Genomic DNA, 27947 nt, shown 5'->3' with positions numbered 1-27947 from the left:
AGATTACATTCTTCAGCTACATAGTCAAAAGCAACTGCAAAAACAGACGCTATTTTTCTTGTATCTCCATTAGATGCAATTAATGTAACAGCAAATGTGTTAAAGTCATGATGGAAGTCAAACAGATCATTGTCCATCACCTAAATACAGAGACTCATCATTTTGCCACAAAGTTAAAGAATGTCCAGATCCAGCAGGCACAGACCTAGCATGTAGTAATCACTTCTTGAATGAACTATTACAAAAACTACCACCAAAAAGTGAGCTCTGCTAACAATTTAATACCTAAAATAGCATTAACTTACTGTAAACACTACAAGGTATCAGAACATTCTTAGAACATCAGAGAATGCTTTGGAGCTGCTGAGTAGATAGATACATAGTCTTTCATGAACATCCATGGATTTCACCACAACCTCTAAACCTCCCCATGAGAAAACTCAAGAACAACAGCCTTGTGGAAAAGACCCACAAAAACCACCATTGTCACTAGCTCCCTTCAGTACTTCAAACCTCTTCCCCTTCCAAGTAGGAACACCACAATCGTAAAGCAGAGCTTGGAATCTACATCACCATAGCTACATACACCCAGAAACAGAACTCAATTTTTTTATTTTTGCTTTACATTTCCAAGCATCTCCCATTTGATACCATGGTAAACTGAACAGTTAATGAAATTACTTGCTCTTTTTCACTTAATGTTTACATCAAAAAGCATTCAAATACAGAGTTTTAAATAAGCTACTGCAACCACAATATTGATGTTTCTATTAAAGACTAACAAAACAGCTCAACCCAAAAGGCATAAGTAAGAGTCCAGTATTTTGCAGTTTGCCTAATCAAACATTTTTGGCTTAGCAGAACATACACACACACACACACACAAAAAAAAAAAAGAAGACAACAAAACTGACTTCTATTTCCAGTTCAACTCTGACTGACTGAGAGGACTCAAGGAAGCCTTTCATTTTCCAACAGTCTTCTGACCATAAAAGGGGGATTATGCTTACTTACCGCGTAGAAAGCTGAAAACTGAGATGCGCAAAGTGCTGCACAGAAAGAAATACAAGTGTCGAGTACTATTACTCCACAGAAAAATAAAGAAAACTGGTTATTTTAAACAAGAAGTTTATTTAAACAACAAGACGCTTTACTTGAAGGGAAAACTATCTCGAATCTTTGTTTGTTTTTTTTTTTGTTTTGTTTTTTTTTGAGTAATTTACCCCTACTTAGACAGAGATTGCTCTACATGTAACAGCTACGTACAAAAAAGTTATAAAATTGTCCTTGGTTTTACAATGATAAAAGAAAAACATTGAAATTATCCAATCAAACAAGGTATGCAAGGTTTTTGTTTTTAAACAGTGAGAGCAAAATAACTTACTGGAATATAAAGATAAGAGTAGAAGGAGCATGCCACTAATGGAGAAAGGGGCATTTTCACAGAACCAGTTTGTTTTCCCACCCCATCTCCATTAAATGTTGATCAAAACATACCATTGGCCATTCAGTTAAAAAAAATATGCATTATGTCTGTGCACATACACCGGTTACTTTATGTACAATAGAAGGAATAGGAAAAAAAATCAGAGAGAGAAGAGAGAGAACTATACTGCAGTAGTCAGGATGTGGCTGAACCAAGTCTCATTTTTCTAATTGTGAATGTGTCGCCTGTGGGAGCACAGTTCTGGACAGGAAAGTAGCAGGTTCTTTTTTTGTGTGGTTTTTTTTTTGTTTTGTTTTGTTTTTTAGTAAACTCCTCCTGTTTGCTGCTGGAACACATCAATTGTATCTTCATCCTCCATTTCCAACTATAGCAGAAAAGAGAAAAAAGGCTTTCAACTCTTCTCAGATATCGAGTATAGACTGGGTTGTTCTTACATTTCCTATCTTCATGTTTACTTTTTAAGCAACTTAACCAGACCAGCCCCACTCCCCTTCATCATCATCACTTTGTACATTTAACCTACTTCACCATAACTCAAAAGCAAAGAAATTCCATGGAAATAGAGAAATGCCAGTTGATAGCTGTTGTCCTAGAATGAATTAGTACGTAACTTCAGGGTGCACTGTATGACTCCTATGGGAAAGATCAGCATTCTTAATATTTTAATTCTGTTGCCTACTTTGCCATTGCATCTTCTTTCTCCTATTCACCTCCCCAGTTTACCTCAGAACATTGCCACAATTCCATTTTGCTGTTGTTCAAATGTGCAAATTGCTTCAGCTACAGCACTAAAAAAAGCAGACTATAATTAAGGCCCCTAGCCCAACCAGGCAGTAAAACCGAGCATCAGCAAGCACAAAAAAATTAAGAACACTTTACATGGTCAACGATGTAACAAACTGCCAGTGAGGAACAGCAATGCTTCATTAATATAATTCTCTTTTCTCTACCATAATTTTTTACAGTTGATATTCCTGGGATGTTAATGTTACCTACTGACAAAATCTGTACCAAGACTGAAGGAGTTTCTAGAACTAATGTTAAGTTATATTTCTAACCAGTCTTAATTTCTGCTCCAGGAAATCAAACTGGTCTATGGCATTTACCGCAGCTATAAATAGACTGATCCTTAGCTTCAGCATAACATGGATGGAGAGAAAAGCACCCTGTTGCCTCAATTATCAGTATCCCAAGTTAACAAGTTGCATAGATTGTGGCCATAAGAGGCACATTCTTTGGAGCAACTGCTTAGAAAATACAGATCTACTATAAACCTTCTAAAAACAAGAATCCCTTATTTTGTAACAAGTGGTTCTGCAAAGCATATAAAACTGTATCACTTGGAAAGGCTGATTAAACACAGCTACGTGGAACAGTACAGAAAAATACTCAAGAGGCACAGTGAACCATTCTATTCTTGGAATGGCCTTCGTTTTAACCAATTACAGAGAACCCAAACTTCACAGTATTCATTAATTTCATGCCACTGAAACAGAGCTTCAAATTACAAATAACAGAAAATTACTTTCGTATTACAAATGCAAGTTTGCAACAAGACCTCTGATAACATCCCGGCAAGCTTTTATATAAAAATAAAGCCATTGCTTCAGGAAAAACTCAATTCTTAGCTTACCGATTCTTATCTCAGAGCTGTGACTCAATAAAGTGACAGTTTTACAAGACTCGCCATCTGTACACTGTACTTCATTTTCTTATTTTATTACTACAGTGATACAGACTTACTATTCAAAACACTAAAGAAGTCGTAGATTCCGTTTCCAGTAATTCTAAACTAGTTATACCAAAATAATGGTAAAAAAAAAAAAGATCAAGTACTATCACTAATATATGTAATTACACAAGTATTTTATATGAATCAGGAACATCAACTACTGCAGCAAATTTCAAATACAGTTCTTTGGTGTTGCTTCTGTTGTTTACCTGTGCAGGTGTGTCTGTTTCATTAATTGGCTGCCCATCGAACCGGAATCTGATTTGCCTCATTGACAACCCCTAGACAAAGAGAAGTAACACAAAGGGACGTAAGTCTGGTGTGAAAGTACTCACTAGTTTCTCCTGAACTTGTCACTGGAATTGCAGCATGATCATTAAAAGCCACCATTGACAATGCACGAGATAGCTTTTGTACTCCTCTCATGCACTGACTTGAAGGCATTTCACTACAAATCCTTGCAATCTGTTTTGTATCAAAAATTGCATTGTGTCCAATAATTAAAGAGAAGCAACAGTGCCCCCACTGACTGTAAGTTAAAATAAAGCAATTTCTAGTACGCAAGTGTCACCCCAAAGACCAAGATCTTTATAGTGCTTTTTAATAATAATTCACTTTATGCAACACTTTGGATAACAAATGTCAAACAGTAATATTCAATACTACTTTTTGATCTTCCCCAAAAGCAAAGGTATTAAAAATATTTTTTTCAGAAAAGCAACCACCATCTATTAGTCTGCAGCAGCAAAGAGTAACCAATGGGAACTTTTTGACCTTGAATTTCTATTAACAAGAAATCAATGGAATAAAGTTTTTCCATGCATAGCTGGAACTTTCAAAAAACCTAAAGGAATCCTCTACTTCCAGAAACTACTGAATAGTATTTTGAACTAGCATTTCTACCACACAATAGTCATTCTGCTGTCCTCTTCCATCCCCAGAAGACTACTTCTCATTCTCACTTGAGCCAACAGATTCAAAAAGATAACTAGAGAGCAACGATCCCTTCCACTAATAACATAAGCTTCAAATTCACAAGTTAGTTTTCAAAGGTATTCTACAGCACACTACATTCTGCAATAGAAGATGAATGAAGTTCAAGGATACAACCACAACCAAGAACCTTCTCAGTTCTATCTACCCTCTCTAAAGTATCTAAAAATACAAGAAGTCTAGTTGGTTTTGAAATAAATCCAATGCACTGCATGGTGCTGCTTTGGCATCTCTGAATTAGAAAAGAAGCCTGCATTTAGCCATGCAAGAGCAGAAGTAACACACAAAAGAAAACTTAATGTAGTAATTATTTTTGAGAAATTGATTTGTCAGGAAAAATATTTTAATAAAGAATATGAGTAAACTTTTTGGTAAGACTTTATAGTTCACAGCAAAATACCTTCTCTAGCATGACTAAGATTCTGCAGTGTTCACTCAGAACATCATCTTGTTTAAGAAAACCATGTGTCTAAGTGTCATGGCAGCAACACATTTTTGCACAGCAACATTTGGTTTGAACAGTTTTCTCTGACATTGTGTTTCTTAAAATATATATTTCCTATTCCAAAAGTGTTGGGTTTTTTGCAGGTTCCTGACAACTTTATGAGCTGAATAAATGCTAGCTGAAAGCATACTGAAAAACTGTACCTTGGTGAGATTAGTTTCCACAAAAAATTAAGTATGTTCCATGGATGATTTTTTTCCCCCGCTTACAATAATCGCAAATAGTCTTGATCTTCTAAACATAACACTCAAGGTTTAGTTACTTCCATTTTAGGTCTACTACATGCAATATATGATTTTAATTCCCTAAAGCTGCTAAATTCTCTATTATACGCAGCCTGACCTCTCCAAAATTAAATCTAAAGTCCACAGCTTAAGGATTTTAAGATTGGTTAGGAATCCCAGTTCCTAGTTAGGAACACGAACAAAAGCTAACTTTTAGAGACAGACAGAACACATGCTTTTAAACAAAGTTTTAGAAGTAAGCACCTAAGAAATAAAATTTAAAGACAAGTCCATCTCCACAGAAATATCCTTTGGATACCTACTAGCTTAAAACGGAAATCAGAAAAAATGTCTCCCATTCTGAAGATTTAATATTTTTTTTTCCCTCCAATTGACACCTGGGTTTGGGTTTTTTTTGCTGGTTTAGGCGATTTTTTTTAAAGCAGAGTAGAAATTGAGGTGAAAAGTTTTAGAATCTTACTTTTGTTTGTTTCCATGTAACTGAAGCATGAATGGTACTTCTAAAATCATCTTTCCCAGGACTTTACAGACAATTAACCAATCCTCAAACTCCCAAAAAGACAGATATAACTGCACTTTATGTTTGGAAAAACCAATACACAGTGATTTGCATAATATAACACATTTGTATGACAGAGGTAGGAAAAATGAGCTCACAGCTTCAAACATTCACTAATTTATCCCCAGAACACCCATACAGGAACATATTCACATGTTCAGTAAGAGCCGATTTTCCCTGTCTTTATTCGTATCACTATCCTATTGTGGCAAAGGGTAAACCAAAGAGGTTTTACCACTCTGTATGTGAATTAGAGTTTGTTTTTCTTGGTGGTGAAATAGTTACCTCAATATTTTATACTGATTTTATTGTATTCCATGGTATCACTGAGTATTTGTGTTTAAAAAAAAAAAACCCTTCCCCAATTCCAAATGCTTTTGTAGAGATGGAACTTTTTTAAAGACAGTCATTAAAAAAAAATGATGGACAGCAGAGGCAAAATTTTCCTAATCAAAAACTTCAGAAGAAAGTATTAAAGAGCACTACTCTTATACAGGTGTGTTTAAAACTTGCAATAGCTGCCTGCAACCTAGTAGGCTGGCTGCAGTTGCCACTACACTAGCAAAATACTTTTTTTTTTTTGTGTGTGTCCCAGAGGATTAGTTTGACAACTAGATCACAAGAGAAAAAACAAAGCTCATCGCTAAATGTACAAGCTCCTTCTCAAGTTAGACATTAGACACCTTTAAATCCTGGAATACTCAGTGATATTCTCTCAGCTCAATACAATAATACTAAGCTAATAAATCAGAAGTCTATGACCAGACCAAGAAGTTACTCGGAGTTATAAAAATACCTCTGATTATCACTCAACTCTCTATCCTAAGTTCATACCTCAGGTTCCCACCCTTTCCATACTGATATTTTTAAGCAGTAGACTAACAGTTGCCTCCCAACAGCCTACACCTATAACGCAGATTTCACAAAGATAACAACAGATCTTTGTTCTACCCGCTTCCTGTCACAACCCTGTCAGACCACTCTATAACAAATCCTAAGAACAATACCCTTTCCAGAACACAATTTGTTTCTGTTAAGTCTTTATCAGTTAGCATATTTACATAGTTTTAAGACTTCACTGTCTTCATCCATCTCTACGGAGATCACGTCTCCCCCAGACACCAGTTCTCCTGATGATCATACAAGAGCCATACCTGTCGTTCACAATAGGCTTTCATTAGTTTACTAAGTGGTGTATGCCTCTTAATCTTAAACTGCACCACAGACCCATCTTGCCCTGCCACCTTCAGATTAATGTGGTCATTGTTTTCAGTCTTCACTCCTTCCTGTTGAGGAAATAAAAGAAAAAAAAACAACGCTTTTTTAAAAGGTATGAAACAAAAAGTTAACATTTTACCAAAGTGCAACAGGTCATTAAAAAGGAGGAAATAAAGATATTATAGCTATTTACCAACTTGAAACTTTGAATTAGGAAATAAAGGTCAGTACTTCTAATTCGGGGGGAGGGGGAAGCCACACACAAAAAAATCCCAAACTCTACTAATACTAGTTGACATTCTTGAGATTGGTTAATATGCAAAGTAGCAATGAAGAATTACCAGGCCAGTTGTTTTACAACAAATTAAAAAAAGTTACTTCTATCAAGGACCCAATAATATGCAACACTATTCCCAGTCAAAGGAATAAAAAGTTATTTATGTTTTAACTATGATCTCAACCACTAGCAAGTCTCTTTCTTACTGTATCTCAAACTTTTTCCTATCAGTTGAGGTACTTCCGAAGAAGACTTCAAGACACTTTAAAGGACTGTCTTTGAAAAGGTGACAAAATCTGAAAAGAACCAAGCTTTTGCCTTCAGAAGACGTTTAAGAAAAAACCCTCCTTAATAAGCAGTCCGATCCTCTCGCTTCCACTAGAAGCCACACGCCGAAACTGCAGAGAACCAACTTTCAACTCTGCCGCTCGCCTTCTGATCCAGAGTATCACAGGGGAGGCGAAGAGAAGATCCAACGCTACCCAGATCCTAGGCAGCGCCCGCTCCCGAGGTGCCCAGCAGCATTTTCATCTTTGTTTTCTTTAGGAGAAGCGGCGAGGGTGTCGGGTGGCCCCGGCCGGGGTGCGGATCCCCGCCATGTGACAGATCCCAAGCCGCGGCCCCGACACACCGCCCCGCCGCCCTTTTATTATTTTCTGGCGCCTTCAAACTCAGTTTAAAAACGGGGGGCGGGGGTGCGTGGGGGAACAGGGACACCACACGGCGGCAGCGGCATCCGCTGGTTGTGGGGGTTTTTTTTCGCTGCGGTTGTTTTTTAATTCCTGCTGTTGCACAGCGAAGCTCCACGCGGCTCCCCGCCGCCCGCCGGAGCCCCCCCCGGGCGGCCCCTCCCGCGGCCGCGGAGCTGGGGCGAGCGGCAGCACAAAAGGGGCAGGAGCGACGCCCGCCCGCCCCTCCCGCGGCGGAAAGGCCCCGGCGGGCTCCTGCCAGCACCGTATGGGAGGGGGCTGGCAAGTGCCCCAGCCAAAGGCTGCTTACGAGCGGGGATGCTGCGCCCCGGCCAGCCCCAGCCACCGCCAGCCGCCCAGGGGAGGCCGGATCCGGCCCCGCGAGGAGGAGGAGGAGGAGGAGGAGAAGGAGGAGGAGGAGGAAGGCAACAGCAGCAACCGCCTCCGGACCTGCCTCTCTCCCTGAGGAGGGCGGGAAGGGAGCCCGGATTCGCCCCCCTCCCCCCCTTTCCCCGCCGCCCTCCCCGGGGATCCTCCGCCCGCCCCGGGAGGCTGCGGCCCCGGCCCCCCCCTCCCCCGGCGGGGCGGGAAGGCGGCCGCGGCCTGGGTGCGCAGGAAAATGGCGCGCAAAGCCGGCGCGGCGGGGCCGAGGCCGATGGCTGGCCAGGCCGGAGCCGGGCCCGCGGCCGGGGCCTGGCCTCCCGCCGCCGCCTGAGGGGCGAAGTGAGGCGGCGGGGGCGAGGGAGGGAGGCGGAGGGGGCGGGAGGGCGCTTGCCTCACCTTGGGCTTCTCGTCGGCCATGGCGAGTCAGCGATGTCCGGGCCACTCCGAGCGCCTCACAAAGGGGGGGAAGAAACGGCCGAGCGCGGCGGCGGAGAGCGGGGAGAGAGAGAGAGGGAGAGAGAGAGAGAGAGGGGAAGGCGGGGGGGGGAAGGGAGCGCGCACGCACTGCCGCGGGGCCGCGCCTTGCCCCCGTGCGTGCGCGCGCCCGCCCCGTCCGCCGGGCTCTCCCCCGCCCCCCCCCCGGCGCGGCCCCGCCGCCCATTGGGCCCCGGCGCGCGGGGGGGGGCGGGGACGGGGCGGGGACGGGCGGGGGGAGGGGGCGCGCGCGCGCCCCGGCCGTTACATAACGCGGCGGCGGGAGGCGGAGCGTGCGCGCGCCCCGGCCGCTGCCCGCGCTGCGTGCGCGCGCCCCGCCCGCCGGGCGCAGCGGGCCCTGCCGTGCGGCGGGTATTGTCCTCCTCAAAATGGCCGCCGGGCCGCGGCGCCCCGCGCCCCTCCCCGCCGCCCGGGAAGGGCCCTCCGCCGCCCCCCGCCCCCAGCCCGGCCTCCTCGGGGCCCCCTCAGCGCTGCCGCCCCTTCGGCACCTCACCCAGGGGCCCTGCTGGCTGCCCTGGCTCTGGGGCCCGCCGCGCTCTCCCCGCCGGCACCGTTCCCTGACGTTACCCCACGGGTGACCCCTCCGAGTCTTCCTCCTCTTGGGCCTCCTCAAAGCTGACCTGTTTCTCCCCCCTGCTCGCGGCCCTCGCTGTTCTACGGATGACAGCGATAGAGGCTGTGAGGTTTGACAGCCGTCCCCCTGAGGAAGGTGAGGCATGAGTTTGCCCAGAAATACGTGTAGTTTCTGCAGAGAGAACAGAGAGACCCGCTGTGCCTCTCTGCTGCATCAGAAAAATGCATCTTGAATATAATTAAAACAATTGTAGTCCAGGTTTACTTATATTCTTCAACAGGCTAAGGACACGATGCAGCACCTCAAAAAATTACAATGCAGAAATAAGAGGATATACCGCTAATGATGCGATTCCTTCAAGTTCATTCCAATGGAAGGGAGGAGGAAATTCTCAGTAACTCCAGGGATTTCACTGAACAGGTTCCCACAAAACAGTTGCTGAGCCTTTTTTCATCAGCGTTACACCCACCGCCATCATTTGTCAAGTGTTTCTCTACAGCACGTAGGTGGAACAGAAACATCACAAAAATGACCCTTGTAAATACTGCAGGGACGGATCTACCAGGTGGGCATTAGTCCACACCGGCACCGTTCTGTGTGGTCAATACGCTCCAGATCACGACACAGAGGTGGCCACGCACACCCTCTGCTCCTGGTGTGACAAAATCCAGGCCTGCGTGTAACGTACCTCCTGCACCATTTCGGAGAAGTTACAAGACGGGATTTGTCCAGGATAAACCTCTCAAGGAGTGAAATATCAGCTGAAGAGAAACTTAACTTACGAGCAAATACAGACTGCTTCTCACTGTGGATTCTGATCCCCCTCCTCTGCCTTTTGTCACATCACATCCCAGTACCTCCCTTCTGATTGTGGACTCACAGGGAGTTTTTTGTTTTATTGCAATTGTCTGGAAATTGAAGATGACAGGAAGCTGAAGCTGAACCTTTACCCAAGTCCACAGCTGAGAAAATAACACAGCCACAACCCTACCTGAGGCAGCAAAGACAGCCCGCACAGCCAGCTGAGCTTCCACAAAACACGGGCAGTGATGTCTTTTACCATCTCCTCATAGACTACGCTCCCACATATCATAAAATTTTCCCTCTGCTTCAGTACTCTGAAAGATTAAATCTCATCTAAAATTTCAAAGAACCTTTAGGTTTTAGTATTTTACTCCTTCTACTATTTACTACTTCTCAAGAGTCTTTATGAGTCAGTTCTGGAAAAATCAGAGGCACTGGAAGAGCTCAGTCTGATGCAGGAAGGCAACTGAGATGCTGTTTTAAATTGTATCCGAGACTCAAGCTGATACTTCTTTGAGTGGTAGTTTCCACTCCTACCTGTGTCATTTTCTTTGATTTAGCATCAAAAGACTGTTCAAATTAGTCTATCCTGCCTGTTTTCCTTGCATTTAATTACTCAGGTTATTTTTTTCTATTTTTTTAAGCTACTGGGAGGCAAGAGGCACCTGTGGCTAGAGAAAACAACATGCTTCTGTACAAATCCCCTTCACACAGTCTGACGGTGCATCAGTCTCCTACAATCTCCCTTCACCTTTTCTTTTAGCTCTGAAGAACAACGAGCAATGCCATTTGGACCTTCTGAAGTCCATTATCACCACAGGACTATACCTGAGAACAAGGACATAAAGCATCTTAAAACTCACTATTCTTCTACTTCGGACACAGCTGTTTTAAGTGAGACTCAAAACACACAGGCTGCTTTACAGAACAAAAGACAAGTACGGTTTCCCAAAGGACCTTAAGTTCTATTTTTAGAAATGATGCAACATCACAGAGAAGCAACCGCTGTGAGGAAGGGTGTCACAAGACTGGTGTTGCTCGATGGTCCTGTTTACTTTGCTCCTGCCGCTTCTTCCCCCTCCCTCTTTGAAGATCTGTGCTGCTGTCCAGGAGGATTTCTTTGGGAGGTGGGATGAAACTGGTCAAGGCCTGAGAGCGGCATGACAGAACTGAATGCAGGAATGGTGGTAAGTGAGACATACATTAAGGCCAGCATCACAAATAGAACAAATGTGCTTAAAAGGAGACATGAAAATATGCTAGATTTTATGAGAACAGCTGGGACTTTGTAACCACTGCAGAAGTTATATGCACTCAAAAAAGCTGAAAACTCTCTCAGCTACACCACCATTGGCCTCGTCACCAATTACACTGATCCCCTATCACAGAGCAGGTTTCTACAAGCTCTTATTTATATGGCTTTTCTTCCAACATAGCAACAGAGGAAACTCTCACGTTATACAGGAGATCCAGTGGAGCTAACAATAAACAGAGTGCTAAAAACTGCAAAGATAACTGGCTAGACAGCAGCACTCAGAGCAAGCGTCAGCGGAGAAGCCACACTGGGAACTACAAAGGACCCAGTCCTGCAGGGTCTGGGCTGCAGCAGAGGGGGGCAAAGGTGAAGCTTTTTGTCTCTCTGAGCTCCTCCTCTTCAACGCACGGAGTTGAAGGGCAGTGAATGGGGAAGCATCACAGTGAGAATTCCAGAGAAATTCCATCTCTGGGAAGAAAATTCCACGTGTTGTTACCTAAAATATTTCCATGCTTTGTGTCATTCTTGTACAGCAGTTTTATAGGGAAGAAATACGATGTATCTAGATCTCGCAGAGCTCTTGGGGTTAATTCTCCACCATCTTCTGAAGAGGGCAGGGAATACAAGTGTTCAACATACGTTGCCTTTCACACTGACATTTTAAGACATTAAGATTTTTAAGACATTAAGACAGCTACAAGCAGAGTAGCACAAATGTGTGCTACTGCACATTAGCAAGCATAAGCCTACCAAAGCAACTCCACCCCTTCCAAACTGTGTGTTACTTTGCCATTAGTTCAATGCAAGAATAGAAAGCAAACAGTTATTTTAAGGTGTAAGCAAGTGAGCAGGACTGAAGCTGCCTTCTCGACCTGGACTCTGAAGGTCTGAGTGGCTTATTCAGGCTTTGCTCTTCATTAATACTAGTTTAGCACCAGGAATAGAAAATACATTTTGCCTGGGGCACTGCCTGTTCTGTGCCTTTGCTGTTCATGATGCTGATCATTCCCTCTGCTCCCCAAATCATGAAATAGCTTTGGAACTTCCTACTTTGCAACTTAGTAGTTCCACTCCTCATCAGACCCTGACATTTTTTTGCCTTTTTTTTTTTTTTCTTTTCTTTTTCCCCTGACTGTAAAACAGTAACACAGATTCTCTTTGCCTTTGCCTTCCTCGCTGGACCCAGAGGTGGACTCCAAAGCCTTTTTGAGCACTATGAAGTTCCATGCTGACATGGTGCTTCCCAATTCTGCTTAATTACATGGGCTGGACAGACACAGAACCTTTTGCAAGGTGTGCAGGAAGGTCTCCCTTCTAGATATGTGCAGACCTCTAGCCAATTTTCAAAAGAGGACTAAGACATTTCAAGATTTCATACTAAGACTCACCTTTCCCAAGATGACTTCCCCAGGAACCAGCCACCTTCCTTATCAGTTCAAGAGCATCAGACGCTGCAGATACGAAAAGTCACTTACACGTTTAGCCAGGGAGCAAAGCAGACTGTACGTGCCAAGAGATGGCAGGAGAGGATCAAAGAGTTCCTGGACCAGCTTTTAGTGTTTCTTTACACCGGATGGATCCTGGAGCAGAAGAGGACACTGTCCTAGATCCACCACCTCAGTAATCAACACTTCTCTCTCCATGCTGATGAAGAGAAAATAAGACCAGTGAGACCAATGGGCACTCTCCAGGGTTGTCAGGCCTTGCAATATAGTTGGTAAAGGTGGATCACCTGCCTTTTGGCTGCCTCTCCCTGCAGGTAGGGCTGTGGTTCCCTACAGAGTGGTCCACAGAGACAAGTGTTACACGTGGAAAAGGATAAAAGGAAAGCAAGAGAAACACACGCGGCACGGTGGAAGAACGCAGGGATGCTCCAGGCACTCAAGTGTCCCTCAGAAAGCCTCAGGAGGCAAGTTCTGCTATCATGGTTGATACTCAAAAGAGCTCATCACGTGGAAAGAACTCCTTAGCTTCACTGCATGGAAAACAAATAGTGACTCCCATCCTTCTAATAAGGATCTCATTTGGTAGGCAAGTCTCAGATTTCCATTAAGAGAGTTAGCCAGCTCTATAGTAATTATGCATTTTAATTCACTAGTAGCTTTTAATTATGATGCCCATACAAGCAGCAGGCTCTGTATGTTTCTCCAGCGCACTGTCTGATAGCATAAGCCACTACAAGTCTCCTTCTACCAGTCATAAGAAACTGATGCAGTTACAGAAGCAGCACCTTACCCTTGAAGAATGGTGGCAGAAGACCTCTTGCTGCTGGGTTTTCCGACATCCAGTTTTGATTTGTCTCTGGAGCCATTTTAGTAATGTGTGGAAGGATATTTTGGATCTAGATAGCAGCACTGACATCCTTAGAAGTCTGCAGCATAGAGCAGCACCATTTTGTAAGACAGTAGATGAATTTGACTTTGTACAACAGAGATTCGAATACATGCACATCCCCACATTCCCCCAAAATACAGGACTCTCACCCACAATAAAGGATGAGCTTTCTTACAACTGATGAATCTTAGGTTTCTCAAGCAGGTTTCTGAAGATTTAAGTTCTTCTACCCTGCAACAAGCAATTCCTTCTGACTGACCTGAAGAAATACCACTTCCTTTTCTCAGCACGATTGGTGTCACAACATGCTCTTAACAAAGATAACTGCTAGCTTTATTTTTATTGGAAATGATGGATGCCATAGCCAATAAAGTAAAAAAAGGCTATTTAGCATCGGAGTGCTGCAGCATTTGTCATATGAGGACGGGGAATCATTTAAGCTATCTTGAAAAATTAATTCTTGGTGAGCTTCTCTGAAAAGCACCAGTCTGAGAGGGACTGGCTGCTTCTAGCTGTGCATTCAGCGAGACAGCACTGTTAATATTTTTCTTAAAAAGTGTATCACTGAATGAGTTTGTTACTGTGAGGAATAGGCAAAAAGTGAGGAGTCTGCAGAGACAGGAAGGAGAGCAGAATGGAAGGAAAGGAGCAGTGTGTAGTTACTGTTTTATCACACCATGTTATTAACATACTCGAGTTCAATTCCATCGGTACATGAGCTCCCAGAGTTAGCAGAAAGTTGATTAGGCAGCCTCCAGCAGCCCCCGCAGGCAAACTCTGCCCAGTTTCTCTGACCCCTGCTTGGCAGAGAAGGGAAGGATCTCATGTCCCCAGCTAAGTGAATAAGCCACGTGCACACAGCAGCGTTCTTCCTGACACCTGCCAGCATGGCTCCCCACCCCGCTGCAATTGATCTAATGCTTCATTACGAGTCCTTCTCCCACCTGCGGGCAACCCACTGGAGTCATAACGCACATAATTTTATTAGCCAGCTTTATCAAAGAGTTTGCCTGAGAGCTCCAGCAACTCTACTCCAGAGAATGTCACCTTCAACAACCTGGAGGCTCATCTACCTGCAAAGGTTTGAAGCGTGTAAAGAAACAAGAGAAACAGGTTATTACAAGGCAACCAAGTCAATGAATTGAACATGAAGACAACGTTGACCAAGCAACTAGATCACTGCGTGCCCGGAACCGGCACCGCATCCACGCGGCGCTCAAACTGTTGAAACAAGAAAATGAAGTAGATCGAGATGGGGCGACCTCCTTCCCTCCCTCCCTCCCTCCCTCCTCCCTCCTCCCTCCCCCTCCTCCTCCCCACCCCGGGCCCCGCGGGCCGGCTACGAGGTTCGGAGGGGCGGCCCACGCCAGCCCCGGAGGCAGAGGCCTCGGGTAGCCCCCGGGCTGCTGGCCCCGCCGCGCTGCCTGAGGCACCTGCTGCCTCCGCCGCGGCCTGGGCCCTGCCCGAAGCCAGCGCGCAGGGACCCCCGGGCAGCACCGGCACTGCCGGGGCTGCCGCCGCCTGACAGAGCTCCGGAGCTCCCCCGGCCCGGCCCCTCGCCCGCGGTCGGCCTCAGGGAAGCGCCCGAAGCAGCCACCGGCGAGAGCGGAGCGGAGCGGGGCGGGGCGGGGCGGGGCGGGACCCGTCCCATCCCGGCCTGCCCTGCCCCGCCCCGGCCCGCCCTGGCGGGGCCTTTGGAACCGGCGGCGCTTCCGGGGCGAGCGGCCGGCGCCTGCCCCAAACCGGCGAAGACCCGCCGGGCCCCTTCCCCCGGCCGGCGTCTCAGCTCGGGCCAGCAGCGCGGCGGGGCCCCGCTGCAGCGGCGGCAGCGGCGGCAGCAGCGCAGGCAGCGGCGCGGGCAGCCGCGGCGGGGCCTCCCCGCGCGCCGGCGGGCGGGAGGCGGGAGGCGAGCGCGGCCGCCGCCATGGAGGAGCTGGACGCCGAGCCGCCGCTGATGGTGCGGGCCGGGGCGGGCCGGGCAGGCGGGTGCGGGGCGGTGCGGGGGCCGCGGGCGCCGCTGACGGGCCGTCGTCCCCTCACAGGTGGTGCCGGGCGCGGACCCGTCCGCCAGGCAGCTGTGCTTCGCCTGGGGCCCCGCCGAGGTGCTGGTGTGCGAGACCCTCTTCGGCCGCAGAGGTGGGTCCGCGTCCCGGGGCGGGGGCGGGGGCGGGCCGGGCCGGGCGCTGCTGCCCGGGGCGCTGACGGGGTGCGTTGCAGGCGCCGGGGAGGGAGGGCCGAGCTCCTCCCGCGTCTTCGTGGTCCGCAAGGATCAGGACATCTACATCCAGACCTTGCGGAAACTCTTCAACGAGTCGCACGGGATCTTCATCGGCCTCCAGCGGAGCGAGGAGGAGCTGGCGGGGAAGTCGAGGAAAGCGCAGTGAGTGGGCGAGGCGCGGGAGGTGGGGAACGCCCGCCGTCGCGGCTGCTTCTGCAGCCAGGCAAATGCCACTGACCAGGCTGCTGAGAGCTGCTGTAAGAAGCAGCAGCAGTAGTGCAGAAAAAATGACTGGTTTGGGGTAATTTTACAAAACAAAGCCCTGATCCTTCCAATAACTGCGCTGACCCACGCCTTTGCTCGCATATAGCTGGTGCACGTACAACCGCCGCACGCAGCCTCACTGATCCCCACTGGATTCACTCCCGCGTGCTGGGAGTGTCTGCTGCTGCAGAGAACCTTGCAAGGACAATAAGCATGAGACTAAAACTCAAACAGCTCTCTCTAACTGAAGCTTTTTTGTTTGGCAGATTGGTTCAAGTGAGTAAAAACTACCGATCGGTGATAAGAGCCTGTATGGAGGACATGCACCAGGCAGCTAGTAAGTTTGCTTGTTCTCTTACTGCAATAAAAGGAAATACGATTTGTGATTATAAAAGTAGCATTTCAATTGTAAGTTACTGCAACTACTGTAAAATAGCATGCATGGAGTTCAGTAATTATCAAGACTCCATTTCCATCCGGGAGATTTCCAAGTTAGTTTGTAAATCTGGTCAGAGATTTTCCCCCCCGTGTTTTAACTGGTTTTCTGGGGGCTTACAGTCTTCATATCTCAGGTTGCAGTTTTATGGGAAACGGAGTCCAAAATAACAGCTTGCTCCCTCCCAAAAGTTGGAGATTTTACTCCTTCCTTCCATCCTTGCTCTGTAGCCATACCCAGATTTGCACAGGATTTATAAAAAAAAAAAAAAAGAAGTTGTAAAGTTTTATATAAAGTGAGCTTTGCTATGTGTGTATTAATTTAGGTCTGTACTTGATGAGTGATCAGGTATCGTGGTCTTTATTTATGAGCCCAGAATGGGCTGTGAAAGGTAAATATGTGGCTCTTTGACTTCCCTTATTCTTCCCTCAGTTTCAACCCGGGACCCTGCCCTGCACAGCCAGTATAGCACTCAGGTAATCTGCAGTCGTGTTAAGTAGTCACAACTGAACATGAATCACTGGCTAGTAAATTTACCAAGGCCAACACTGTGGCAGTAAGGCATTTGTATATTTAACTTTGGCTTAGTATATTGCATGCGTTTCGTGACCAAGAATAAATGGGAATAAATACTTAGCTCCTGTATTTCTAAAACAATAAAAAGATGCCCAACATCTGGATTCACTGGCATTTCTTAAACATATATTCAGTGTTATAGGTGTGATGTTTTCTTGCCATCTTAAAGCCAGCTGTGGGACAGTACTCAGCTGTCTGTACAGAAACCTCTCAAACACTTAAGTTCCAATCAGCTGCATCTGAGCCTCACAACAAGCTCTAGATGTTCACCGTGAACTGTCGGACGCTAGAAGAGCGTAATGGGAAGAGCAGATTGCTCACAGTAGTTTTGTCCTATTAGCTGCACTGATGTTGCTTCACTGGCCTTTCTTTCTTCCTTTGCTGTTTGTACTGTTAAATCTTAGGGGTGCAAAAAGGCTGAAAATAACACTTTCTGTACTATTTAGTATTGCCCACCAATGACAGATTATCATTGCATTTCAATACACAGACAGCTTTGATATTTGCTAAGCTGAATGTGTGTAGAGAAGTTGTGACCTGTTTCTGTCTCCTAATTTGTATCTCTGGAATGTGAGTATGACATTTCTCTTGTCTGTAAGAACTGAGCTTAACTGATTGCTACGGACAGCAGATGCCTTTTTGTGATTGAAAACTAACTGGAATAATTACTAAATCTGAAGCATGGCCCTGCTTTTTTTTTCAGGTTTCTATTCTCTCTGCAATGGAGCTGATCTGGAACCTGTGTGAGATTCTGTTTGTTGAAGCAGCTGCAGGTGAGCAGTGAACTATCCTGATGTTAAGGCTGAAGGGCTTTTTGTTTGCATATTTCTTTGTTTAAAATATATATAGCATCCATTGTGTCATATTTTAATATGTTTTAGAGATATGATGCGTGCCAATAAGCCTTTTAATACCTCCTCTGCCTCAGTAAATTGCCTTCTTCATATTGAATTATGTCAAGCTATTAGATTTGCCTTCTACTTTTTCCCCTCATGTGCAGTACACTACAATGAAATTGTCTTTTTTTTATGGAAAGGTAGTGAAGAAGAGGGATATAAAAAATTTGTGGCCAATTTACTTGACTCTTAAGCATAAGCACATCTTTAAGCATCAAATATGTTGATGCCAGCTAACACTTAAGCATTCTCTGATGCAGCTCCATTAACTTCAGGATGCCATTTTTGAAGTCAGTTTGTTTACACCAGCATTTTAAAGTAGTAAATATTTTTTTAAGGAAATTGAATTATGCAAACAAATATGTTACTTGCACAGTCCCAGAATTCAGAAGAGAGATTCATAAATCATAGATTACTTAATCGGAAGAAAAGTTAATCACCTAGTGCCAGATTTCTTCCTCATGTTCAGTTAATAATAATGACATGATGCTAAATTAAACAGAAACAGTCTATGTGTCTTTTGGCACTGCAAGATTTATGATCTGAATCACTCACCTTTTATTTCTTCAAGTAACTGGTTAGGGTTTTCTGCTGGACTCTGCTGCTGTTCTGTCTAAAATTGCCACACAGAAATCTGTCAGCAACCTGGTGCTCCCACAACTTGGCTACTTAAGGAACTCTGTTCCTTTTTAATTTGAGTGTGGTAGATAGAAATCCAATTAGTAAACCTCATCTAATGATTGTCAAACCATTCAAGTTAGAAGCATGTAAAATAACAGTTTGGGAACAAACAGTTGGGAACTAACAGTGATGTCTTCTCTGCATAAAGCTGGCGCCCTTCTGCTTCGCCTCCTTGACTGGGTTCGACTTCATGTCTGTGATGTGGACAACATGGTCCGTGAAGTTCTGAGCAGTGAAAATCCATCGAAACACGAGCTCTTCTGGAACGTGGTGAATATAGTCACCTATAAGATTCTTAGACAAAGAGAATTCACGCCTATGTGTTTTGCCTTCCTCCTCCCCACTCGACTACATCTCAGAAACTGATACCTAGAAAACTGCTACTGTCTGCCTGTATAGGTTTTAAGATGAAGCCATTCTGACAATCATCGTACCCCTCATTCCCACCCTGATACTTTCACTTTCATGATCCATAGAGGTCATGACTTACACTGTGTATTTGAATTAGCAGGGCCTACAGTTTAAGCATTTTAACTCAACTCGCCTAAATCTGATACTTTTCCTGGGTTATTTTGTAGCCCTGCACAGTGCTTACAGACAGGTGGTTTTTGCAGGTGGATATCTTTGTGCTGCAAGGCCGAATGGATGAAGCACGGCACTTGCTCTCCAAGGAAGCCAGTGCCAATCCCACGTCGGTGAACATGTACAAAATCTTGGATGACTTGATGAAGAAGATGCCTGTTCCCAGTGTATGTACAAAGTGGACTTTTTTTCATGCAGTTCCGTTGGGAAAAGAGAGCCGCCTCTGATGTGGCTCCTGTAACATCACAATTTGTTCACCATTAAAACATCTCAGTCTTAATCCTTTATAGTAATAATATTTGTGTTCTTGAATTGCCCAGAAGACCCAACCAATCAGACAAAAGCCTGTTAGGTGACAAACCGACACAGTTAGATCATTTTTGCAGCAGGATACATTATCCAGTTGTCTGAAACAGTTCCTGTTGAGAACTATTCTCTTGTACAGAATAGTCTCTGAAGACTTTACCAGCAGAGTTTCCCTTTGTTGCAGTGATCTTGTGGAGGAAAAGTTGCAGCTGCATCATGGTAACCTTTCATGGGACCCTCTAAAGGTCCTTTGCCTTATTTAGATGGGTGAAATAAGACACTTCAAGTGCAACTGTAGGACAAGGGAAAATTTGATGGCAGCCCCGTGTTTAGCTTTTTACTATGAATGACTGTGAGTTCAGCCTGAGGGCCTGTTGTGATTTGACTTGGTGTTTATGTATCTTATCCTCTGTTCAGCTTGGCAACACCCAGACACTGACCGAGATGGAGCTGAAATGGCAGCACTGGCATGAAGAATGTCAGAGGTATCTACAGGATGGAACTTTTGCTTCCAATTCCCACATGGAATCCATCTGCAAGGTGTGTTTTTGCTGGGAAGGAAGGAAGGAAACTGTGGACAAGTATTGGATCCATCCTTGTGTATTTCAGGAGCCCTGTGTAGCCATAAGTAACTTTAATATTCTGGATGATCTGTTCATTAAATTGGGAGATTTCAGCCAGTCTTCTGTACTGTGTTCTTTGTTTTGTAACAGTCTTTGCAAGCTGGGGCAGATATGTTTTCGTGTCCAAGGCCATCAGGCTGATTAGAAAATTGGGCTCTGGGAAGGATCTTTATCCTTCGTTATTTCATTTTGATTAAATCCTCAACTTTGCAAAATGGGAGCGATGCCTCTGAAGAGTTACGATGCAGCTCTGTACATTGCTGAATTTGCAGAATTACTCCTATGTTTTTCTCCTGATAGATCCTGCTGGGAGATGAGGATGCCATACTAGAGAAAAAGGAACTCATGACTACTTGGTACCACTTTCTGGTTACCCGACTCCTGTATTCCCATCCAACTGTGAAGCCAATGGAACTGCGGTTTTATGCACAGGCATGAAATAGAATTATTTTTATATTCTCCACCGTTTCATGCACACAAGGGTTACTGTACTTAAAAACTGTGGGAGGGTTGACATCTTACAGCAACTACGCAACTGTAAGGTATTTCCTAGAAGTTGAACGTGGACTGGGAGACTGATACAGCGGACAAATAATTGTTGAAGACCAACTCCCTTTGGTGTCTAATGTTACCAGTCTTGTTCCTGCAAGTTGTTTTCCTAGTTTCCTTATGCTAAAATAAGGAAAAATCTTTGTTAATGTGTTCAGTCTCTATGACATATTCTTTCCCATAAAATAACCTAAATGAGGCTGCTACATCAAACAAATGTCTTTCTTCTACCATCTCACAACTTCTGCATTTATCGTGTCTTGTAATCTTATTCCACAGTCTAGTATGGACCTGTTCCTGGGTGGAGAAAGCAGCCCTGAGCCTCTAGACACGATTTTAATGGCAGCCTTTGAATTTGAGATGCATCAAGTGATCAAGGAATGCAGGTTGAGTTTTAAGGTTTTTGATTCTCTAGTTCTGCAGTATTGCTTCTGTGTGCATTCACCCCAGCAGTATTTGGGGTACAGGATATGGGTACAGCCCACCCGATCATCCTTTCAAAGCATTTAGCAAAAATATGTGAAGCAGGCAGCAATTAGAAGTATACCATTAGGTCTGGCACATTGCAACCAGACATTATACTGTAATACAGCTTCTGTATCGCTAAGAAATACCGGTGGAAAACCTGACGTGCTCCTTGGCAGTGGTAGGCTTAGTTTTCTTCTTTCTTTTGCTTGCTTCAAATACAGCATTGCCCTGAGCAACTGGTGGTTTGTGGCTCATCTGACTGACCTCCTGGATCACTGTAAACTCCTGCAATCTCACAATCTCTAGTAAGTACTTATTTGCATTGATTATTCAGGCACCCAAAGCAAGGATGACTGAAACAGCACGTGGACTCTAGTTGGAAAGGAGCATTTTGGGCATTTACAGAAGATGGAGAATAAAGGTGCTTCATGTGCCTCTGAAGTTACAGCCAGCCCAGATGCTCTGAGAAGCAGAAGCAGTTTCTGACCTGATGAATTTGATATGCTATTCAGCAGTGCCTCAGTACAATGTTTGGATTTATTTAAAATGTCATTTCATCTGAAGTACAGTCAAGGGCCCAAATGTTTGTGCTTATTGGGAATGGTGAGAAACTCATTGAAAAAGAGTTTCCATACTTATGCTTTGAATAAGTTTAAGTTTGAGCAATTGAATTTTGCTATCTGAATTTCCTTGGAGTTTCCGTTTCTTAAAGCACTTCCTCTAAGTTATATTTGCTAAGTGCTGTAAATGTTTGGCAGGTCTCCCCAAGGAGAAAGCTGACCAGCATGCTTAGGCCTGAGGTACAAAGCTTGTTAAGATAGCCTATGAAAAAACACGCTGCATAAATGAAAAGTACTTGTGAAATGAAATCAGCAGGTTTTTCCAATGAAGTGTAAATAATAATGCCTGTTTCTTTTCTCTCTTCCCCCCCAGTTTTGGTTCAAATATGCGTGAATTCCTTCTGCTAGAGTATGCCTCAGGACTCTTCTCCCATCACAGGTAGCAATTTTTTTCTTTTTTTTTTACTCAGACTAACATCGAGGCAGCCAAAGCAAATAGCTACGTGTTAATGAAGTAAAAAGGCAAAACTTAGAGAATCCACAAGGATTTCAGCAAAGGTGTCCCTAAGGATCATACAACACTAGCTTGTTTCCTTTCCTGAATAAAGACGAAAGCTATCTATTAGAACCCGTCAAGCCTATTGACCAGGACAGAATTGCTCCTGCCACTGTGGCTTTTTGGTACAGAGCAACTTGTACCAAAGCAGTTGTGAGATGCAGGTATTCCAAAGTTGTATAACAGGCAGCTGGTATTTGGTAGAAAGTAAAAGCCATTTTAGATCTGAATACTCAATCAGAGCAGACTCAGATTCTCCTTGTAGCTTTACTGTTGTGCTTATTTAAGATTTATATGATGGGAATGCTTTTTTTTTTTCTTTTCTTTTTTCCCCCACTCTCTCAGCCTGTGGCAGCTGGGGGTAGATTACTTTGACCACTGTCCAGAGTATGGCAGGGTGTATTTGGAGCTTCATATTGAGCGGATACCCCTTAACACAGAACAGAAGGCCCTGAAAGTGCTGAGGATCTGCGAGCAGAGACAGATGCATGAACAAGGTGACTGATTTTTAAATCTCGTTATTTTGTAGTGATACAAGTGAAACTACTGAAACTAATTCTCTCCCTCTTCTATGTTTTCTCCTAAGTTCGTAGCATCTGTAAAATCATGGCCATGAAAGCTCTGCGGAATAATCGCTTGGGCTCTGCCCTGTCGTGGAGCATCAGAGCTAAGGATGCGGCTTTTGCTACACTAATATCCGATCGGTGAGTCCGAGTCAGAAGCTCTCGGACAACCGCTGCTGTAGCGGGGTGGTAGGACTGGGGAGAAGGCATCATGCTGCGATGGACCAGAAAAGGTCCTGCTGCCCGCAGATGGGGATTGCCTTTCCCTCAGACCAAGTACCTGCTTCTGGACTAGAAAATGACATCCTGGGGTACTTTCATCTGCAATACCCTTGTTGTTTCTTTTCTACACTGTTTTACTTCATGAAATCTAGAGATGAAACAGATCTAACAGTCCAGTCCTCTTGCTTTGATAAACATTTCTTTTGTCAATAGCTCTACTTTATGCCCTGCCCAATCACTTGCTCCAATATGGCTGTTAGATGGACTGTATGGTGAACCAGGGAATGGATTTGGGTGGAGGATAATCCCCTTCTGTGCTTTATTCAGCAGATTATTTTTAACCAGTCTAGTTCACCATGCAGTCTCCAAACAAGTCTGCGGGGAGTCACTGAAGCCACCATTTCTGCAAAAAATCTTAAGCCACAATTCTAACATATGTAACAAAGAGTAAAGTTTTATCATGTCCCTGGTTTTGCATAAGCTTGTCACAATAGCTGACCTTGCCAGGGTGGGATTGTTACAAAATTAAAGAGGACGCTAACACTTAGCTTAGGCCTAGACAAAAGATATGGCAACTCTTTTTATGCTTTTTAATCTCTAGCAATCTATGTCCTATTTTTTTGTTAATAGGAAATAGGTAGGTACCAATCTCTTTGCACAGTTAGAGTATAATTTTGAAATTACACTCTGGGTAGATGGCCAGGCAATACTCTATCTTCAGCAGTGAAAAAAGGGAGTAGTAAGAGATTGCTGGGGTTTTCTTCATTTGTTATTTGAGGGAGTGGGAATCATTATATTTCTTTCAAGAGAAGGTTGAAAGAAAACCATCACAGGAAGCAGCTCTGAAAAAAAGCAGCATAATGAAGGCTGTGACAAAACAGATTAAAAGCTTTTAGAATTATTTTTGTTCCTGCTGCTTATGAACTTTTTTACACAGCAGAAAAATAGAGCTTTTGTTATGATCTGGGAGTGTTATTTATGCATCCAGCAGCCTCAGCTTCCTGTGCTCCTTCCTTCACTTACTCCTTTAAAGAATAGATCTCAACTACCACAAAATCTAGAAGAATAAATAGTGTCTGTTAAACGCATGTTAAACCAGTTCATTGACCACTCCCAGGAAACATTTTGATGTCTTCTGAAACCCTCACGGGAGGTTGATTGAGATGGAACTCAGTTGTATAGTACAGTTTTCTGGGAAGGGATTAGGAGATACAGAATGAATGTGGACGATGTTCTCCCCTCTAAGCTTTTACCATGTTTTACTTTCTCCCTAGATTCCTTAAGGACTATTGTGAAAGGGGATGCTTCTCTGACTTAGACCTCATTGATAATTTGGGACCATCCATGCTGCTTAGTGACCGGCTAACATTTCTTGGTAAGAAGTATCTATGGTTTTCATTCTGGCCTGTTATTTAGAACACGGTTAACTCCATGGAATTATTTGGATTTGTCTTTTGCTCCATCTGGCTACATCCTGTTTTAGTGATGAGGGGAAAGCAAATGACAGAAGGTGATGTGGGATGTCCTGCTTGCTACCAGGAGACTGCACTTCCAATTGCACTCACAGTAGGCATCTGTTCTGCACTGCTTTAGCAGGACAGTCTTGAATTCTGACACTTGTAGGCTTCTCCTTTCTTAGTCTTTTTCCAGACTGTATCACTACCTAGAGAGACTTTGAAATATTAGCAAACACAACCTGGAAGACCTTAGGGGGCTTTCTTAGAAGAGTAAACCACTGGTATAAGTTATTTTGACAGTATGATAACTTTACTAACTTCATAAAGTTCTCCAAAATCTCAACATCTTTTGTTGGTTCAGTGTGCCAATTTCAAGCTCACTCAAACATAAGATCTCTCCTATGCTTTCACTATAGCAATTGTGCCAAAAAACAGCGGAGGGCCTCCAGCCACTTTCCTTTACGTACCACAGCTTCCTTCTGGCTGACACGAGTGCAGGCTGTGGTAACCCGCCCAGCTGGCGGCAGCTGCTCTGTGGCCTTTGATTAATGGACCAAGACAGGAAATTGAGCTAAAACGCACCTTTCTCTGGAACTGTGGCAGTTAGCAAGCCCAATTACCGGGGCCAAAATCTAATAGGAATTTGGAGTAGCTGTTGGCAATTGGACTGACTCCCTTCTGGCTGTCACCAGCAATACAGTGAGGGTGATCCTGAATTTGGATCTGTTCCCATTTGGTCCAAGCTTGCAAAACTGGAACTGTATTTCCTTCATCTAAACCTTATCCTAAATTAAGCCTAGAAGCTGACTGTGACTTACCCAGTTGGTAATCCCTCATATCTCTGTATGCCCAGTGTCACCCAGTGACCCTTGCATCAGCCCCAAAGATTTGTAGTTTAATTGTGTAACCATGTTTATGAACTGCGTTTGTAGAGAAATTGCCTCCTTTTCTGCTTTTTATAAAAGATCCTGAAAGGCCTGAAAATATTTCTGCTTGTTTTTTCTGTGGAGGTTTTAGAAACATCAGGTGTACGTTTGCAGGACAACTTTCACACGTCTCTTTCTTGAGCTCAAGCATCAGTCAAAGGTGACTCTGAAGGGGAATCATTACTTCCAGTATTTTGACAGTTTAGTGGATACAAAGCCACACAATAAAACTCACTTTCATGCTCAGCCAGTTCTCACACGCTGGATATTGATCTAATTCTTAATGAAAGCAGAACTTTCCACATTAACAAAGATCTGTTTCCATTTAAACAATTGGGAAGACAATGAAGCCTTTCAGACCTCCTAATATTCTACGATATCAAAAAGAACATTCACATCCCCCCACCCCCCGTTCCTGGTTTTTCCAGACACCACCCAGTCTCTCTAAGCCACTCGTGCTGTTGCTCACCTTGCAAACACTCAGCACCAGACAGCACCAGTTAGCAAACAGGCTGGTTCAAACAGTAAACCTTACCAGGAACAGTACTAGGTTTTTGGCTGCCTGTTCAGCCAGCCTCTATTCTAACCCTTCTTCATGCACAAGATTGCCATGACCCCAGACTCAGCTGCTTTGGAGACCCATTTCAGTAGGGGGCAGTTCTACCACAGGCTTGATGGGAGCAAACGGAACGCCTGCCATCCAGTAAGTCAGGCCTGGGCAGGACTGACAGACACTGATGCCTTTTACCCTTCACCAACACCCTGTGTAGGGAAGTACCGAGAATTCCACCGGCTGTATGGGGAGAAGCGGTTCTCTGATGCTGCCAAGTTGCTTTTGATGTTGATGACGGCTCACATTGCTCCTTGCTCCTTCTGGATGACCCTGCTGACAGATGCCCTTCCCCTGCTGGAGCAGAAAGAGGTGAGCGGGCTGGTCACACAAGACAAAGAGCCCCCCACCCCCTTCCTGACAAGGTGTCTCACACTGGTGACCCCCTTTCTGCCCCCGGGCTAGGACTTGCATTTCCAGTGCAAAAGAACTGTTCTTGGCAGTTCTGTAATTGCACAGCTATCCAAACGTCCTGCCAGTGGGAGCACATAGGACCTAGGATAGGATAATCAACTCTTAACTTGGTTCCCTGCTTTTAGGAAACAGCGGTGGCATACATACATGCTGGTAATTTAAATACGCACTGCGTCCAGTTCCTTCTGGTACTTGGCTTGAAGATTTTTCTAGTGTGCTTCCTTCTTCTAAGCCCAATTTTTGCTTTAAGATCCATCAAGAAAAATGGCAGTTTAGTAATTACAGCCCCATGGATAAAGCCCAGAGCACCCGCTCTGACCTCATAGCTGACCCTGCTTTGCGCAGGAGGTGGCACTAGAGACCTCCCAAAGTCACGTCCAGCCTGCATTATCCTCCGATCCTGTGATTTAAAGGGTCAGAATAGATCTGTGGGAGTGTGAAAGCATTCTCTTCCTCTCAGTTGATTCATCTTCTCCGTCTGTGTGATGTCCTTAGAATTGATTGCTTTCAGTAAACGCTTCCATTTCCACAGGTCATATTTTCAGCAGAGCAGACTTACGAGTTGATGCGATGCCTGGAAGACCTGACAGCAGGGAAGTCAAATAAGCAGAAATTCCAGGTAGCTCCTGTTTTGAGGACAACTGGATAATGAATCTGTGGGGCTGTGGGGAGGGTTGGGGAAAGCAAACTCTAAATTTATATTCCTACATGGGGGCAGAAAAGAGGGAGAGCCTGAGTTACCGAGGCTGGTATGTGTTGTTACTTTTAAAGGCCAGCCAAATGAGGCATCATCAAGAGATATTTAAGTGTACACAACACCAGTACAGGAATACTTCCACTCCTCACTGTTCTGCTGATTTGGATTGGACTGCAATACTTTTTCCAAGATAAATAATTGCAAATTACATGGGCAATGAGAAGCTGAGATGCTGCCATCTAACAGCTCAAGCTATGAAACATTCCAAGTGCAGAACAGGGAACTATTTGCTCTACACACAGGCCTCTGCAGCTGCCAGAAAAAGAAAAGGCTTGGCAGTGCTGTCTTGTGTTGAGGTAAAAAGTAGGAAATGTAGCTTTTGCTTTTCTCAGGAGGTCCCTATGACAGGTAAATATATATGTACTCTTCCTCTTAATCACCTACATCCTTACTTTCCAAAAACTCAGAAAAAGTACTTATCACCAGCTCATTATTGCGTGTTGCAATCTAACCCAAACTCTGCTTGCTTTTAGGATGATGATGTCGAGACTATGAAAGTGGAAATGCTGAGACTTGCTCTAGCACGAAACCTTGCACGAGTCATTGTCAAAGAAGGCACGTTGGAAGGATCCTGAAGACAGCAATATGTCATTTTACTCATCCTCTGTGGCTCACTGTACATAAACCTGACTGCTTTTCTAAGAATAAATGTCTTGTTTTGCATAATGCTTGGAGATTTGTTCTTGTCTCCCATAAACATAACTTAAAAAAAAAAAAAGTAAATGTAACTTTTAAAAAAGGAGCTGCATCAAAACGTTAAGGTTGCTTGTTC

General features: G+C 44.5%; 2 protein-coding genes across 5 annotated transcripts; one reads left to right on the top strand and one right to left on the bottom strand.

Annotated features, from left to right (window-relative positions):
• Positions 1-1663: 1663 nt before the first annotated feature.
• SUMO2 (small ubiquitin like modifier 2) lies at positions 1664-8566 on the bottom strand. Of its 2 annotated transcripts, XM_075719837.1 has the most exons (4): positions 8446-8566; positions 6636-6767; positions 3389-3460; positions 1664-1811 (listed from the first exon to the last, which is right to left on the bottom strand). In XM_075719837.1, exons 1-4 carry the CDS (start codon positions 8464-8466, stop codon positions 1749-1751), a joined length of 288 nt encoding a protein of 95 aa, XP_075575952.1. In that variant the 5' UTR covers positions 8467-8566; the 3' UTR covers positions 1664-1748. The 2 variants fall into 2 exon arrangements, with proteins under 2 accessions (XP_075575952.1, XP_075575953.1); XM_075719838.1 differs by lacking the exon at positions 3389-3460.
• Positions 8567-15435: 6869 nt separating this feature from the next.
• NUP85 (nucleoporin 85) lies at positions 15436-27841 on the top strand. Of its 3 annotated transcripts, XM_075719490.1 has the most exons (19): positions 15436-15468; positions 15554-15647; positions 15729-15891; positions 16260-16330; positions 16862-16905; positions 17709-17778; positions 18731-18852; positions 19197-19331; positions 19888-20010; positions 20394-20525; positions 20922-21028; positions 21332-21415; positions 22044-22109; positions 22572-22723; positions 22813-22930; positions 24286-24386; positions 26165-26316; positions 26951-27037; positions 27649-27841. In XM_075719490.1, the coding sequence occupies exons 1-19, from the start codon at positions 15436-15438 to the stop codon at positions 27748-27750; spliced, it is 1956 nt and encodes a 651-aa protein (XP_075575605.1). In that variant the 3' UTR covers positions 27751-27841. The 3 variants fall into 3 exon arrangements, with proteins under 3 accessions (XP_075575605.1, XP_075575604.1, XP_075575606.1); XM_075719489.1 differs by having other exon boundaries at positions 15554-15891; XM_075719491.1 differs by lacking the exons at positions 15436-15468; positions 15554-15647; positions 15729-15891; positions 27649-27841 and adding an exon at positions 27190-27344 and having other exon boundaries at positions 16280-16330.
• Positions 27842-27947: the final 106 nt, after the last annotated feature.

Source organism: Pelecanus crispus, chromosome 12 (assembly GCF_030463565.1).
Source record: "Pelecanus crispus isolate bPelCri1 chromosome 12, bPelCri1.pri, whole genome shotgun sequence".
Lineage (NCBI taxonomy): Eukaryota > Metazoa > Chordata > Aves > Pelecaniformes > Pelecanidae > Pelecanus > Pelecanus crispus.
The sequence above is the reverse complement of the archived record's forward strand: the minus strand, read 5'-3'. Positions and strand labels throughout refer to the sequence as shown.

Excerpts from the sequence above, each read along its gene's own strand:
- NUP85 (XM_075719489.1), top strand. The coding sequence starts at position 15,436 with ATGGAGGAGCTGGACGCCGAGCCGCCGCTGATG. Across the intron at positions 16,331-16,861 it reads GGACATGCACCAGGCAGCTA|TTTCAACCCGGGACCCTGCC; the intron begins GTAAGTTTGCTT and ends TTCTTCCCTCAG. Across the intron at positions 26,317-26,950 it reads CCCTGCTGGAGCAGAAAGAG|GTCATATTTTCAGCAGAGCA; the intron begins GTGAGCGGGCTG and ends CCATTTCCACAG.
- SUMO2 (XM_075719837.1), bottom strand. The coding sequence starts at position 8,466 with ATGGCCGACGAGAAGCCCAAG. Across the intron at positions 3,461-6,635 it reads AAGCCTATTGTGAACGACAG|GGGTTGTCAATGAGGCAAAT; the intron begins GTATGGCTCTTG and ends CTCTTTGTCTAG. Across the intron at positions 1,812-3,388 it reads AAACAGACACACCTGCACAG|TTGGAAATGGAGGATGAAGA; the intron begins GTAAACAACAGA and ends TTTCTGCTATAG.